The sequence below is a fragment of the Fukomys damarensis genome, unplaced genomic scaffold (genome assembly GCF_012274545.1).
Source record: "Fukomys damarensis isolate Sample0158 unplaced genomic scaffold, DMR_v1.0_HiC HiC_scaffold_39, whole genome shotgun sequence".
Classification (NCBI taxonomy): Eukaryota; Metazoa; Chordata; class Mammalia; order Rodentia; family Bathyergidae; genus Fukomys; species Fukomys damarensis.
Window position 1 is genome coordinate 32,237,320 of NW_022900951.1, and position 16,890 is coordinate 32,254,209.

The following is a 16,890-nucleotide window of genomic DNA, read 5'->3' on the forward strand; positions in this document are numbered from 1 at the left end:
GCCCCAAACTACCCCTGGTAACAAAAAAAAAAAAAAAAAAAAAAAAATTAATGGGGATCTGGATGCCAAGAGCTTTTGTTTGAGAGTTACCTCCATTAAAATGTATATTAGAAAATAAACCAAAATTTTAAGTGTTAATTCACTTAAAAGTTTAAAAATTCTTTATATGCCAACATAAATAAAATTTTAATGAAAAATAGTCATGTTTTTTAAAACAGAAAAAAATGTGTAGGGACACTGTTTTACACATTTTCAAATCTTTGTTGAGAAAATCATAGTGAAAAGACAAATAATGTACTAGTAATATGATGAAAATATTTTGGCCTCATAGATCCTCTGGAAGGTTTTCAAGAACTCCAGGAATCCAAGGGCCATACTTGGAAAAGTGCTGCTCTAATATAAAGCCTGGTGCTACCAATAAAAGTCTACACAAAAAGAGCCTTAATTTTCATTAAAAACAAACCAAATCTTCACACATACATAAATCACTGCTGGATCAAACACTCCCACTTTCATATGTATTGGAAACCAAAGGTCACCATGTATGCATGGCATAATTCAAAATAATTGTCATTTCTGAAATTATCAAGATATGATCATTTTTTAGTCTATGAAAGCTATGACACCTGTTATCTAACTGAAACACTTTGGTTTGTTTTCCAACATTTTTCATGCTGTTTCTGCTGGTTGGCAATTATCCTTAAATTGGCACAGCTTTGGTGTACATCAGTGAGTTGGAGGGATTAAGTAACAGTCCACTCACATAGGTTAGTAATGTTGACGATTTATGGAGCAGCCTGATCCATTTTTCACTATGTGAAAGCTCCACTCAAGTTTGGAGAAAATCCCCTATGAAGCACAATAATAACACAAGGATCTTACACTTGAATAGCTCTTAATATTTTACAAATTACTTGCACACAAAATATTTCCTTTGACCCCATTTTCCTTTCTGAGTCAGTTTATATTGGCAGTTCATTCATGGCCAGTCCCCTCTGCTCCAAAGGAAAAGCCAAAGCACTGTAGTTTTAAGAAGTCTGATGAAAATTCAAAATGAAATAGCAACAATAATGAGATCTAGGTGTGGCTATAATTTAGTGTCCATCTGCCATAACAAATTCTTTACAATATTTTTGCACCAAGTGAAGAGCAATAAAAAAATCACAGCACATAATGTAATAGAAAATTGTCTCCTAATAATCTTCAGGCAAAGACTTCAAGAAAACAATCTCAGTTTTATTTTAACTAAAATCTTGGGTGACTGAAGATTCTATGGTGGTAGGAGACAGCGTAAACAGGCGACTAAAAGGCTATGAAATGGGAAGAAGAAAATAATTATTACTCTTTCCCAGAAGCAAAGGAATAATCCATATCTGTTATTAAATATATATATATATATATATCCACTTAGAATTTATTCTATTGCCAGAAATCCTCCCCAGTGAGATGTTAATATAAATAGCATTAGGTATTCAAAGATGCTAAGCCAAGCTAAGTGTTTCATTTGGGGAAGAATAAAAGTCCTAGTATAAAGTGAGGCACCGATCACACTTGACCAGTAATTTCCTTTCTATAACTATAATAAGTCATTCCTCACTATGTAAATATGCTTTCTTTCTGAGATATTCCTAAAATCAAGAGTGACTCCACACATTTTTCCCTTTTTAAGGTAGATGGGGAAACCAGAGCTTCACAAAAGCCTATAAAAATTAGAAAACATGCTAGGTACATACATTTGGCAAAATTCTGTAACATGTTACTTGCTATCTATTACATAAATTGTCAATGTCTCTTTTTTCCCCAATTTTTGTGAGTAATGCTCTCTTTGAAGGTGATTTAGATAGAAGTTAATAGATTTTTAAGATAATTGCACATACACTGACTTAACGTATATTTCCGTGCATGAATACACCAACTGGTGTGTTTTCCCTTTTCACATATTTACTCTAGCAAAAATGAGCACACATAATGATTTTGTACTGGAAACAACACTAAAGTAAATCAGACCAGTAATGGTGAAGTGGTATGCTGTAAGAGTTTAATAAAATAAGTCAATGTACATTTATGTAGTGGTAAAGTGCTAGAAAGTTCTTTCATTAGTATTTTTAAAATGATGACAGTATAAAGTTTGTAGCTTCATTTGATGGTGGTGACCACAGGCACCATAGCAATGGCACTGGCTGAGCTGGAGTTGACTATGTCATCATATTCTGGGGGTGGATCTAAATGAGGTTCTGTTTCACTTCTCTGTAGGTTCACCTGGCCAGTGGCTTCCTCATAGGTCGGTGGTGGATCACAGTTGGACAGGCGAGTGGAGACAGAATCTGAGCGCCCAACTACATATTCCAGAAAGCCTGGAGACAATCCACTGCTATCAAACACTTCATCTTGTGGTGGAGGAGGAGTGATAATATTAAGGTGCTGAGGGAAAGGAATGTGGCCTTCAGTCACTGTCTGTCTACGAGTTTTGTTTCTTAGAAAGCATCTCCAGATTAGGAAAATGACAAGGAGGATAATAAAGAGGCCAAAAATTAATGGAAAGGTAAGGTAAAACTGAAACCAGTCACTTCCTCTGTTACTCTCTCCTTGGTGTGCTTTTGTGTAGGTGTTCCAAAACTCCTTCTGAAAATACAAAACAAAATACATCAGAACTCAGTGTGATCAAATGATGGGAAACATCAGATGAACAACTATTTGGATTCAATGAACATAATGAATGAACGACTAAAATTGGATCTGTTGGTTCAATTGACTTACAATCTCTATATTCTAAGACAAGGAATTATAAACACAGAAGCTCCTCAACTTAGATGGTGTTATGTCCCAATGAAAGTATCATAAATTGAAAGTATCATTAAATTGAAAATGCATTTCATAAACCTAAGACACTGCACATCACAGTTGGCAGCATAGTGTATGACAGAGTCTCAGTAAGTCCCACCATTATTAGTTGGGGATTATCTGTACATCAGTATGCTACTCTGGACCCTCCTTAAAATGGTTGAAATCCAAGACTCTTTTTTAAGACTTGGAGATATGCACATTTTCAGCTCACATTTTAGAGTAAAAAAATAAGGAATGAAGGTTTTCCCTCCATCAGATTATACCAGATAATTTACCTTTAAAATATAAGTCTGTGTTTCTCCATATCCAAATTTGAGGCTCTCATCACACAGTCCCTAACATCAACAGTGGTTACTTAATTAGGGTTCTGTAAGCTTTCAATGCCCACACTCCACAGATAAACGCTTTATTTTCCAATGGTTCTGTCTGTGGTCCCCTTTCACCAAACATTCTTCCCTAACTCCCTCTCTATCTACAATGTTTAGTGCACTGATGTTGACTGAAGGTCAAAATTATTATCCCTAGGAGAGAGCTCATGGTAGTATAGAAAGTGTTAATAGGATAGTTTCAAACCTGGACTTTAACCCTAAATGAAAACTGGCCTGGTGGTTCAAGTCTTAATATATGTTGGGGAAATACTTAAAAGATACAAAAGAAATTTGACCCAATTACTAGGCATGAGAGTTGGACAAACAATTCCTTTAAGCCTTAGTTCCCTCATCTGTAAAATGGGATAATACAAATCTGCTTTATAGTCTGAGAATCGAGTGTAATAACATATAATGCAGGAAAGAAGGGAAAAGAAAAAAATATGAGAGAATAAAAAAAAGGAAACAAAGTCTTTGTAAATAGGGAAGGGTGGAGGGAGTGAAGGGAGGGCAGGGGTATGGGGTAAAAAAATGAGAACCAAGATCTGTCATTTAAAGGTACATTATCCCAATGATAATTGTAACTGTACTGCATACTTAAAAAGTACCAATAAACTCAATGGAAAAAAAATAAAGCAAGTCTAACTTAAAAAGTATATAATGCATCTAAGTAAGTTCGTGCCGAACAAATACGCAATATGTGGTAGTGATTATAATTAATTTTTACATATTATATTCAAATCAGTGCTTCAAAATGACTAATCTATTCCATACCTTGATATTGACTCCATTTTTTTCTTTTCTTACTTAATTTTAATTATATTTGCAATGCTTAGGATTGGACTCAGGGCCTTGAAAATGTGAGGCAAGCACTCTGTCACTGAGCTATAACCCTAGTTTTTTTTTTTTTGTACTGGGGATCAAACTCGGGACCTTGCACTTGCGAGGCAGGTGGCAGTACCAGTGAGCTAAGTCCCTGGCCCTATAACTCTAGTTTCTTACTTCATTTTTATATGTTTCAACTGAGTTAATGCTTTGCTTAGAGATGTATTTACCTGTAGCTATTATAGGTCATTGATTTTACTTAAATCTCTGGCATCAACGAGCCCTTAAAATCCAAAGTGGAAGAAAAGGTATTGGGAAGAGAGTTAGATCATTAACCAAATGGGACAACTAAGGGAGCTGGACTATATCAGGGATTGCAGACTCAGATGTCCTATAAGGGCACTGCATTTACTTACAATACCAAATCTCATACAAAGTAAGACTCCAAGCACTGAAGCTGTATGTTTTATAGTCCTAAACTTTATTTACTCAGTCACATGGCCTTTTAAAGCACTACTCTGTGGGCACAGGAGGGATATAGTCATCACGGTTTCACTCTGGAGTTCTCTACACTGCTTTATTACTGTAATCCTCTGTAATTCTTAAGATAAACTGAGATGTGTCATGAGAAATATTGTATAACTTATTAGAGGTGGTATACACATTCATAATGAATTGTACTTTTCAAAAATCAGGCATAGGATAGGGAAGGGAGGAGGGGGTGAAGGGAGGGCTGGGGTATGGGGAAAAAATGAGAACCAAGGCCTGTCATGTAAGGGTACAAGATCCCAATGATGAATGTAACTGTACAGTTTACCTAAGATGTACCAATAAACTCAATGAGAAAAAAAATATAGTAGGAAAAAATACAGTAGGCATGGATCTAAGAACTGAGCAGCTTTGAGAGGATTTATGGCAACAGTGTGTGTTGTGTAAATCAATAGCTGTCTTTGTCTCTAAGGGCAATGGCTGAAATATAAGTAACTCAATTGTACTGCTTCTCTTTCTATTTGATCAACACAATGACCTGGAACGGTAAAGGAACTAGGAGCTCAATTTTAGAAAAATATAAATACCTTTTGAGACCCATCAGTTCTATTTAAGTACTGTTCAGAGACATTATCACAACAAGCTCAGGTCACAAAGCTATATTCCTTCACAGGAGCCTTGAACATAGGCCACACCACATTGTTATTGGCTGAGACTGGTATAAATATCTGTACTGAAAAACATTAAATTGTATATGTAAACTAAAAAAAAATTAAGGCAAAAATATGCAGGGTTCAAAATCAGAATAAGCCCAAATTAGAAAAAGTACACTCCAAATAGAGCATTGCGGATGATACCAGAAACCTGAAAACGTATGTGATTTTTCCCACTAGCATTAACAATGTAATATCAGATGAAAACTAAGGAAATACAAGTGTATGAAGTCTGACTGATTAATTAGGGTGCTAGGAAGGGAATCCAGGGCCTTGTGCACACTGGGTAAGTGCTCTACCACTGAGCTACACTCCCAGCCAGTTTTTTTTTTTCCTAAACAAGAAATACGTTTTTCAAATTATGCACTGCTAACTTTTTGTGTATCTGTCATTTTTACAATTGACAACTTTAATTACATAACTTGAAAAAAAAGGACAAACTTTAATTATATAACATTTCACTGATGACGAAACAACAAAAAATAAAACAAATTACTTGCAATTTTACCATAAAGGCATAAGCATTGTTAATATTTTGGACTACATTTTAAAAAATGTTTCACAACTACTCTTTCTCCCACATTTTTCCTAATCATAGCTGTACTACTAAACAAATACACATGGTATAAATTTGGAATTAAACTGCACTAAGTGGAAGAATAAAAATGTTAATCATCTACTCATAGAGACCTATCAAGTATCTGATCTGAGATCAGTTTTCTTTTATTTGCAGGTGAACTTTTACCACCTTTCTTGCTAGCCTCTCAGATCACATTGTTGCCTCCAGTTCTTATCTATGAAAGCAAATAAATATATGTGATTTTAAAAATGATATGTTAACCTTAGATAAACACATTAAAAGTGTCTCTTTTATATACACATTATGGAATAACCAGGCATTAATAATGCACATGAAAACCAAAAGCAATCTGCCCTGATGTGTAAGATGTTTCAAATCAATTTGGCCACTATCCTATTAAATTCAATATTCCCTCCACGTTTGATGTGTAGTCAAATGCAAGCCTGCTTATTTGATAGATAAAGAATTTTCGATTAAGATAACAATGATATCAGCAAAAAAGGTACCGACAGGTTTACTGCTTTTGCAAATATACTTACTTTATCCTTGAGGTTAGAGGATCAAATGAAAATTCTCTTGAGATCAAGACTGATATTTTAATAGTCGTTCAGACAAACAGTCTCAGTTTATATCTCTGTAAGCTATTTATCTTACTGAAAGCAGCCAAAGGGTATTTAGAAAGAGCAAATAATTTCAAGACTTTTAGAATACTGCTTCAGAGGGAATGGAAACTAGTGGTTAACAATTATGCTTACTGTGGCAAATCTTTGACATACTGAATCAAAACCTTCTGCAATATTAAATCATTTTATGGCAATCTGAAGGGCACCTTAAAAGACTTGCTTAATGAAGAAAAGAGTTACTAAAGAGAATGCATGATTTTAGAACAAGCTAAAATTATGCGAGTGATAAACATAATCTGAAGCTGCCAGAGAAGTCTGACAACTATTTCAGAGGAAGGATTCCCAAGCGGTAGACCTTTCATTGTAAAAGTTTTAAAAACAGTTCAATAAGTGGGGCCGGGGATTTCGCTCAGTGGTTCTGCTGCCTGCCTCACAAGTGCAAGGGCCGAGTTTGATCCCTGGTACCAAAAACAAAACAAAACAAAAAAACAAAACAAAACAAAAAAACAGTAAAGTAAGTGAAAGACTCTAACAAAGAATGTTTTCTTCTCTTTTATAAAATATATGCTTTTCTATTTTGAATTTTCTCACTGCCATTTATGAAAATTTGTGTGGCTCAAACCTGAATGAGAGTTAATAATCATAATGGGAAAGGGTAGAGTTGAGCGTGTATTACCATTTTTGATGAATCAGCTCAGAACCGACATGGGAATATTGGAAAGTGGGTGATTTCCCACTGCATTTGTACTGTTGCAGAGAGCCCCAAATCACCTGCATACAACACTCGTGTGGCCTTCTCCTTCCTTGAACAAGAATGACAGGAGAGAAGGAAGTCTGTAGAAGAGGAGGGGTTAGAAAACAATTCTACCTCCAAAAGATGCTTTATTGGGAGCAGAAGGTCAAAAGACCCCCAAGTTGGAAACCTAAGCAAGTCCAAAATTCTTACAATTCTTTATGAAGAGGGATATTCTAGAGAAAATGGCTATACGTATACAGAAATCAGACAGATATAATTAAGTCTGAGCTAATAGAATGTAAGAGTCAGGGGAAATGATGTCACTGGAGACCCTGAAGTAGGTCCCAGCCTCCTGCGAGCCACCACAGCACCAGCTAAAGGTTAAAGAATAGACAGAACGAGACTTATAGTGAAGCTGAGTCTTGGGTCCTGGTCAGTGCTGCTCTAGGCAACAAAGACAAAAGCCCCCAAGTGCATCCAGCATTTATTGTGAGAAGGCACAATCCTGAGAAGGAATAGGGAACTATGGAGCTTTGAAGTCATCTAGTGAATTACTGCCGAACACCTAGCATGATGGCACCAGGCAGGGCTGTCAGGGATCAGCACTGCTTATCTTGCTAGGACAGAATAAATTGGTACTGGGACCAGGCATGATTAGCAAGCAACCCACAAGGTCAGTGAGAAGTGATAATTCAGGGGAAAGGATTTTAGTTGGGGTCACACTGACCTCAGCTGCATGTAATTCAGCAGGGCTCTGCCACTTCACAGACCAGGGCTTGGGCCTCAGTGACAGCCATTAGCAAAGGAGCAGTACTAGCCCTCTCTGCTCGCTGACATGCCCATTTGAGTCATGCAGGGCTGCAGCCTGACTCCTGATATAAAACGGTATAACTAAATTATTGAAGACAAGAAGCATGTGCCACTCATAGCCTGCTAGTACTGGGCAGGGGGGTCTCCTACAATGCAACATTTGTAAATTGATATGAAAAGTAAAGCATTGTCTTGAAAAGTGACCTGAAAGGGTAGTAAAATGTCTAGAAGCATTTTATTTATGTTGAATGAGGAGCTCAGTATTTTAAAAACAGCAGTTGAATATGAAATATCTGGGGGATGGAGAGCACTTGTATAGAATCATTTGAGGAACTCTTTTTTTTTTGCAAGGTGCCATGGAGTTTACAGAAAGTAAAAAACGTCTTTAATTTAGATGCGATTACTGGGAAAATAGTAAGGATTGCATTTAGCTACTTGTATAAAAACCATCAAGGTGGGAAATTTGGTACAGTAACTCTCCTGGTGTCAGAAGCTAAAGAAAGAATCCTAAGTCCCAAAATATCACTAGTGATGACGTGAGGTTGACTATTAAAAACCCATTTTTTCATATTGTCAAGAAGGAAAACAATCAAGATGGAGAATCCAGGCAATCATGTTACTGTTTGGATAAGGAGGAGAGGGTATGTGCCCATGTACACTGATATCTACACAAAACAAACACATGTAAGTCTGAACAGAAAATCTCCAAGGAAGGTTACCTCCTACACAGAGAGAGAGGACACTTGAAACCCTGAGGACAGGGGCGGGAAGAAGGCTTCATCATTAAATACTGAAGCTTTCACTGATAAACCTTTCAGATATATTCCTTCTTCCAACGTTTAAAGAAGTCCATTCTTTTAAGTAAGTCAGCAGGTACAGATAACCCTTTCTGGAATCCTAGCTATTAATTCCAGGGTGAGACAGTAGTTTTGAACACCGACGTGTTTTACAGACCTGAGGGTTTAGTGAGCATGGAGAGTGAAATATGCCACTAAATACGGGGTGCAAATTCTTTTGAGCATGGACTCGAAGTCTAGCGGGAATGTGCACACACTACCCACAAAACGAACCGCCAATCATTTATGAAGGAGAGTTGCAGAGACCCATTTCACTTGCCTGATGCTTAAAATAAAGTCACTTGTGTTACGTGTATTCCACAAAGCAATGAATTGAGATGACAATGAAGCAAATGCAGTAGTCTCTTCAGAAACCAGGTCATTCTTGTTCTGTGACTTACCAGCTGTGTGGTTTTAGAAAATGACAGGATCTCAAAGCCATTTTCTCATATGTAAAATTGGGACAATCTATACTCACAAGATTGTTATTGACAACAAAGAAAATGTATGAAAAAAATCTACATCTCAAGAAGGATGATCACCATGAAGATGAAAGGCTTTTCTTTCACAAAGCTCTTTCTTTTTTCAGGTAAATAAAATTTCTCAAAGACAAGGTATTTCCACATATCCTGTAGTCCAGAAGTCAGTCACATGGCACTCTGGCTGCATGTGAGATTAATTGAAAGGGGAACATAATCACCATGACTGAGGTAGACTAATTGTGACTTATTTTACTAAGAACTGGGCATATTGTCACCCCCCCACACACACACACACTAAAATCACTGTTGCCTTAGCTAAGAAGAAAGAGTGAAATGACTTTTGGATAAGTAAAAAAATCTGCTTACTTCCTTTGGCTGGAGATGTGATATTATGTTACAGCACCCTAGATTAAATCAATACATCCATTGCTTTCCTTTCTGCCAGAGAGTATCTGCAATAGGGGAATCAATGCTAAAACTTCTATGAGCATTCTAGAGGTATAAAAAGATTGAAATTTTAAAAATGTTTATCAGTTTAAGGTAAATTTAGGGCCTGCATTAAGTTGCTATAAAACAGTGCTGGCAAACATTTTAAGAAATAGACAGAAAATATTTTGGATTCCGTAGGACATAACATACTAACCCGACCTTCATTTCTTGAACCCAATAACAATCAATATGTAAATAAATGGCTATACATCTGTACTAATGCCACTTAACTTAAAAGAACAGATGGGCTAGGGTGGGCTGCAAGGCCATGCTTTACCAACTCATATTTGTGATATAACAAATGGAGTGCAAAGCCATTTATAAAACAGAATAATTCCAAGTGTGCTCATGTTTGTGCATGTGTGTGTGTGTGTACACACACACACACACACACACACACACACACACACACACATATATATGAAATATAAATGATAGCAAGAAAAGTTTTCCAAGTCTATTTGGATATTTGTCCATTCAATCATTGTTGAGTTCTAGTACATTTTAGCTTTTAGTGTTTGGTCTAGTATGTGCATGAAGAATGATTGAGTAAGTTGTTTAAGTTCAAGGACTAGTACTATTTTTCATAGGTTGTCCTAGGTGTAGCCATGGTTGACATCCAGGGTGCTAAATAGTGTTTCACAAACTTAAGTGCACATACTCATCACTTGCAGTTTGTTAAAAATCTAGCCTGTGTCAAGAGGTGTGGGCTGGGGCTTGAGATTTGATACTGCTAACAGCTCTCTGGTGAGGTTGAAACACATGATGCTAGCACTGATTTTCAATACCTGGGATAGATAAGTCTTGCCCTAAGGGCCGATGTATTTGGTCTGGGATTGGCCCAGGCACTGAGATTTTCAGAAGCTCTGTAGGTAACTTTAATATGCAGCAAAGCTTGAGAAGCTTCGGACTAAACTATGTGGTCATTTTAGCTATTGTGTTGTCAGTAGCCCTGATGTGGAAGCTTTGGCTCATATTCTTCCCACACTCTGATTACACAAACTTGTTCTTTTTGCGTCCAGACATCTGATGCAAGTCGGGAACAAGGTTATCATTTCATCTGCCTGCTCAAGGACAATCCCCAGAAACTAGATTATTTTCCCCAGCTTCCATTCCTCTCTTCTCAACCATGAACAGACCTTGTTTACCTGTCCAAACTATCTGGAATTGGCAATTCTCTTTATTTTCTCAAACACCACTAGAGTTTAAACCACACTACTCTGACACTTGGATAAGATGAAATGCTTTTGTCACAGCAAATCTTGTTTTTCAACTTGACTAGAGTGAGAAATATCTAGAAAATTGGTAAAGCACCTGGCTGGATGTTTTTGTGAGTATGTTTCCAGAGAGGATTGGCATCCAGCTCAGCAAACTGAGTGGGAAACCAGCACTGAATATGACTGGCATCATCCAATAAAACAAAAAGCAGAGGGGAGAATCTTTCATGCATGTACACACTCAACTGTTCTTAAATGAGTACATTCTTTGCTGCTCTTATTAACTGTGAGCATTGGAGGCCAGATCCTTCAACCTTTGAATGTGTAGTCTTTTTACCAATGCTCCAGGGATGTTCCAGGCCTTCAGCCTTGAAATGAGATTTGTTCTATCATTAGTCCTTCTTGTTTTGACTATTCTAGCTCCTTTGCCAAATTACCCAGTGGTTTATCCAGCTCTGAGGACTACACAAGGTCATTCTAGAAAACAGCCTCTGACTTTGTAAGCAAATCTAATAAATCCCCTATGTAATTATAAATACATTCTATAGGTCCTATTCCTTTGAAGAACCCAACACAGTCTTTTAATGGGTATTGCATTTTCAACTCTTATAACCCTTCTACATTATTCATGAAAGCTGTAATCACGGGCTTCACATTCCAGGGAATTTATTCTTCTGTTAATATCACAAATATGTTATTTAGCCCTAGGCTTATATTGTTCAGCCCTTCTAGTGATGCATTTTGGTATCAGGTCACTTTAATGGAAGAAATGGCACATTTGGGGAGAAAAAAAACCACAGAAATGGAAGTATTTTTAGGGTAATACGTGTGCCCCTTGCTGGTGACTACAGGAACTTACCCGCAGCTATGGCTAGTAAGCCAGGCTAAGGTTTAATCCCATTACTGTGGCCAAGGGTGACCTGGTCAAAGAGGTTCTATGTCATGTCCTTTTCCAGACCCTCTATCATGCTATCCAGAGTCAACTGATGTTAACATGTGCACATATGTGTGAATAAGCCAAAAGATTTTAGGTAAACTTGAAGATCCCTTTGTTTATTTGCAGTGCTGAGGTGTTAAGAAATGATCCCAGAGCTTCATATTCTAGGCAAGCATTCTATGTCAATAAGCTATACAACAGCCTAGTTTCCCTTTACTGTAATCCCTGTCCAATGCTGTTTCTTTCACTTGTGTCTCAAAGGCATCATGTTTTTGCACTCTTATTATAAACTGACATCAGGGCCCCATCACACTCACCCACCCATCCCACCCCCCATACCTACACAGTTTAGGAAGGAAGACTAATTTTGAGTTTTCCAGGGGCCAGTGGATACCTTTCCCCTCTACTGTGGAGACCCTGAGCTGTCTATGCACAGGTAGAGAGACTGCTTGGATGTCCATTTTACACCCTCAATAGAGATCTATCCTCATCCTTGAAAGGTGAATCAGGAATCAACTGGATACTTTCACTGTGTTAAAAACCAACAACTTTATTGGAAGCAACAGTTCAACAGAAAGCAAAGAACTAAAGTGAATCTGGTGACAAGGAAGCGTGCATATCAGGCCTAGTAACCTGGAAAGCACCCTGTCGGTGGCCCTGGGGATAATCCAGGCCTAGTCCTCCTTGTTTCTGTCACCTAGGCTGAGCCTTCAAAAGAGGAAGTGGGCCAGGCCCTCCCCCAGGTGCCCCATCTTGTGCAGTTTGTTCAAGTCCTCGCCTATCTCCTTGAGGACCAGGGGTACAAGTAGTGCCATTGCAGGAAGTCACACAAGTGGGGATCACTCTTGTTGGCCAACAGCTAGTACGGCTCTAGGAGAGCCTGGCTGATGATCTTCCTCAGGAGGAACGTGAACTCCATGGTCTGTTGTCAGGCTTTGTGTTGTTGCATGGGGTGGCTGTGCTGGTTCTGCCTACACATGAGCTTCTCAGCATTCTCTCTCCTCTCATGAGAGTGGTACAGGAAAAACTGAGTGAAGTGCTTCAGGGTGACATCAGAGTGGTCGCAGTAGGTGGCCATAGGCAGGTAGGTGTAGGAGGCATAGAGCTGCCAGTTGGATCTGGCTGTTGATGGTGGTCTCGCAGTTGAGGCAAGAGTTTTGTCAGACCTGTGGGGGCGCGGTGACCACAGTGAGCAGAGTGAGAATGAAGGTGGTACAGGTGGTGACAGTGGCACGGAACCTCATGCAGTGGAGTGGACAAAGGTGGTGTCTGTGGAGGCAGTGGGTCTTTGCAATGTGCCCATGGTGGATGAGGAAGAGGTCAGCACAGGGTGGGATCCTGGACTAAGTAGGTATGAGGCAGGGAGGTGAGTGGATGGGGCCAGGATTGGGTGGGGCATGAAGTGGGGTGGGGCCTCATGTGGGGGAGTGTTGTCAGGAGGATCTGACGTACGGCCGGAAATGGTTGATGAGGAAGGTTAGGAGCACTTCCTAAAGGAGGGTCAGAATTCAGGGGCTAATATAGGAGAGCAGAGGTCAGGAATGCTAGGTTCCCTGAGGAACCTTAGCAGCTCTAACTTACAATATTTTGAAAAGTTATGAAAAGTTTACGAATATATGTGCAAATCATTTTGAGTTAATCATATGGGTGTTTTCTGTAAGAACCTTACCTGAATACTGTTCAAATGTGACTCCTTCATTAAATACAGATGTTTTGTGTTGTCAAGTCATATTTAATATCATAAAGCTTTATTTGAATGACAGCTGTCCACATGGACTTCAAATTATATATTAATTACACTTCTGATGAATTCCTATTCATTGCTAAACCTTAGGAACACCAGCAATTTCCACTTTTCTTCTTTCACTTACAATCAAATTCAGGGTTCAGGGATCCAGGTCCAGGGTTCAGGGCCTGGCACAGTAATGCTGAGATCCACTAACAACAGGGGCAACTTTACACTGTTTGGTTTCTACTTAATTTTTTTAATGTTTCAGCAAAAGTTCTAGTGTTCAAAGGCTTTCTCTTGTCCTCCAGTAGTCCCTTGTAACAGGGCCTGTTTTCATTTCATAATCTTATTGTCCTCCTTCAAATTCTGGAAATATAAATTTAATTTTTTGTTAAAGATGTCTTCTGTTTCTATTATAGCTTCTTCCCTTTCAGAATTAGTTCTATATTTTTATTACGATCTTCACTTTTCTCAACTATCTTCCAACCTTTGACCATTCATAACTGGGTATAAAGGACTCATCGGTTTATCCCAGAAAAATAGCATGGATTTCATCTACACTTGTGAGTTCTTCTTTACCAATAGGCTTCTCCTGTGAGTGGCTGGGCAGAGTGGGTCAGTTTAGGAGTTCTCTTCTGCTTAGGGGATGTATGGCATGCAACTTGCAGGTGAGATAGAGACCATCCTATTTATCAAAATTTGAATATTTCTCACATTGGAAGACCCTACTGGATCTCTCCTCTCAGTGGTATGTGTTTTTGTTGGGTGCACCTTCTGTGTAGTTCTGTAACTGTCTCAAGTCCCGCTATAGTTTTGTTCTCTTCCTTGACAAATTGATAGTCTTTGGAGTGTAGATTCTGGGGACTAAAGGGAATGAAACGTCACTGGTGCTTAATGCCCTCTGTCAGTAGGGGTGGAGGAGGGTTACAGCAGCACTGGGGCAGACAGATTTCAGTCTTCAGTTTTCAGTTATTCTTTAATTCCATAGTTGCCCTAGAACCTTCTACAATTCTTCAATTTCATGGAATCTATTTTAAAATTGCTTTGAATGTTGTTCAATTGGAAGGGTTTCAAGTTTTTCAGTAAAGCAACATGACAGCATCTCTTTTCCCTGTTCTAAGAATTCCTCAAAAATTTTGGTCTACTAATGGTATTCCTGTGTATGTATGTGTGTGTGTAAACTTTGGGGTCTTCATCCACTCCCATTATTCAATTATCAGTTTTTAAATTTCTACAAACACAGGCATGGGATCTAGCTCAGTGGTAGAGTTTGCCTAGCATCCATGTGACCCTGAGTTCCATCCATCCCCACTGCAAAATAATAACAATAATAATTTCTAAAAATGCAAGTAATTTTCTGAATAAGTCATAGATGTTCATGGTTCAAAAGCCACACAGCTCTCCTCTCTGCAGGCAACTGGTAATTACTTGTTATCACAAAGAGAAAGAATAAAAAACAAAAGCAATACCATTTAAGTGACAGAAGGGAAAAACTTTAAGTCATTTTTCAGAAGCATATTGTCCTCACTTGCACATGGGAAGTTTACCTAAATAGATATTATGGGCCATAACTGAGCCTCAATAAATTAAAAAATAATCATATCACACAATATTAGAAAGGAATAAAGCTCTCAAATCAGAAGTCTAATCTTCTACTGTAAGAAATTTGAAAAAAAAAACCAATATACCCCAAATCAAGGAGAATGGAGGAATGCATTTGTAAAAGATAATTCAGTGAAATAAAAAAGAAAAAGAAAACCCAAAGCAGGATTTTTTGATATTTAAAAAAAAATCTCTAAGCATCCAGATTAGGGGAAAAGACGGAAGACACAGATTACCAATGTCAGGAATGAGAAAGTAGACATCACTACAGGAAAAAAATGAGTAATGTTGCCAGGACTAATTATGAATAACCCTTAGTAATGGAGTACATTGTTACTTCTATAAGTTGGGGTTCTATTGGCAAGGAAGAAAGGGTAAAGTTGTTTTTAAATCTATAACATTTTCTGCTTCCTCTATTAGTGACATAAAATACATTAATTCAGGCAATTGTTTTCTCCTATGGGGTGATGGCGGTAAGGCAACTGATGCTCAAACTTTGAGGACGGCACAATTTCTATGACAATGAAAGTGAGTAGTACACGAGGAGGTAGAGCAAAGATGGCAGACTGAGTTATGTATACTGGAAATGTATCTCTTAATGGTTAATAGTTATGCTAAATCTCCAGTAGATACTTTTTACTTCTTTTTTTTTTTTGTCTAGAGCTTTCCCTGTGTTCATATATTTTAAAATAGAAACCAGTGAAGACAACTGGAATAGATCTAACGAAAAGGTAATATAAAATAGGAGTTTATGGAGTATTAAAAAATTTATTTATCACATTTTAATTATTAGCATATGCATTCAGAGTAATTTGCCCTTCAGAGTAATAAATATATCTGCAGCATTGAAAAAGTTCAGTAACTTTAGCTAAAACTACATTATCCTTCCTCTAGTTCTCTAGACATTTGTTAAAAGCTATAATGAAACTTCATAAGTTTAAGATAACCCCTTGAAATGATCTCACCATCAAACCTAAAATTTAAGCTGAAGTTAGCTTTTTTCCCCTGCTGCCTGAGCAGCATTTGTTATTATTTGATTTATGTCCAAGAGTTTAGGTTGCGATTTCTTAGATAACAGGAAATCTCAGCTCACCCCTATATTCCTTTCAAATTGTCCCAACTATAATACAACTTTTATTAGGTGTCCTCCTCTTAAACATATCTTAATTTTATATTCCAAGTGTGTCCACTACAAGTACTGTATACTGCTGCTGAGTATTGGATTGGAAATCAAAATCTACAAGAAACAATTTCAGTCAGAACTGAGACTCGCTGTTTTTTTGGTACTCATAATACTTACCTACAGAAGCAAAAATATCATCTTTCTCTATCACCTTCTTTGTCTATCCCCATGGGTGTTGTGCTAAAACATTTTAAAACAATAAAAATAAATCAAGGCTCAAGTATCAGCTAACACTTTTTTCTATCATATCTGAGCTTGAATAAGTATTATTCAATATATGTCTTTACTAATAGCCTAGTAAGGACTGGCATAAGAAACCTGAAGTTACCTTTATTTCCTTGAATCCTCACTAGTGTTTGTTATTATTTGTTTTGTTGTTGTTGTTTCGTTTTTTTTTTTTTTTTTTTTTTTTTTTTTTTTCTGGGGG

The 16,890-nt window shown here is 37.6% G+C and overlaps 1 protein-coding gene across 1 annotated transcript in view; it reads right to left on the bottom strand.

The window, feature by feature from the left end:
- Positions 1-168: 168 nt before the first annotated feature.
- The window catches only part of Prrg1 (proline rich and Gla domain 1), a 100,277-nt gene continuing 83,555 nt past the window's right edge, over positions 169-16,890 (bottom strand). Inside the window, exon 4 of the mRNA XM_010636191.1 lies at positions 169-2,622. Coding sequence (XP_010634493.1) covers positions 2,137-2,622 — 486 coding nt within the window. The 3' untranslated portion in view covers positions 169-2,136. The remainder of the gene's footprint in view (positions 2,623-16,890) is intronic.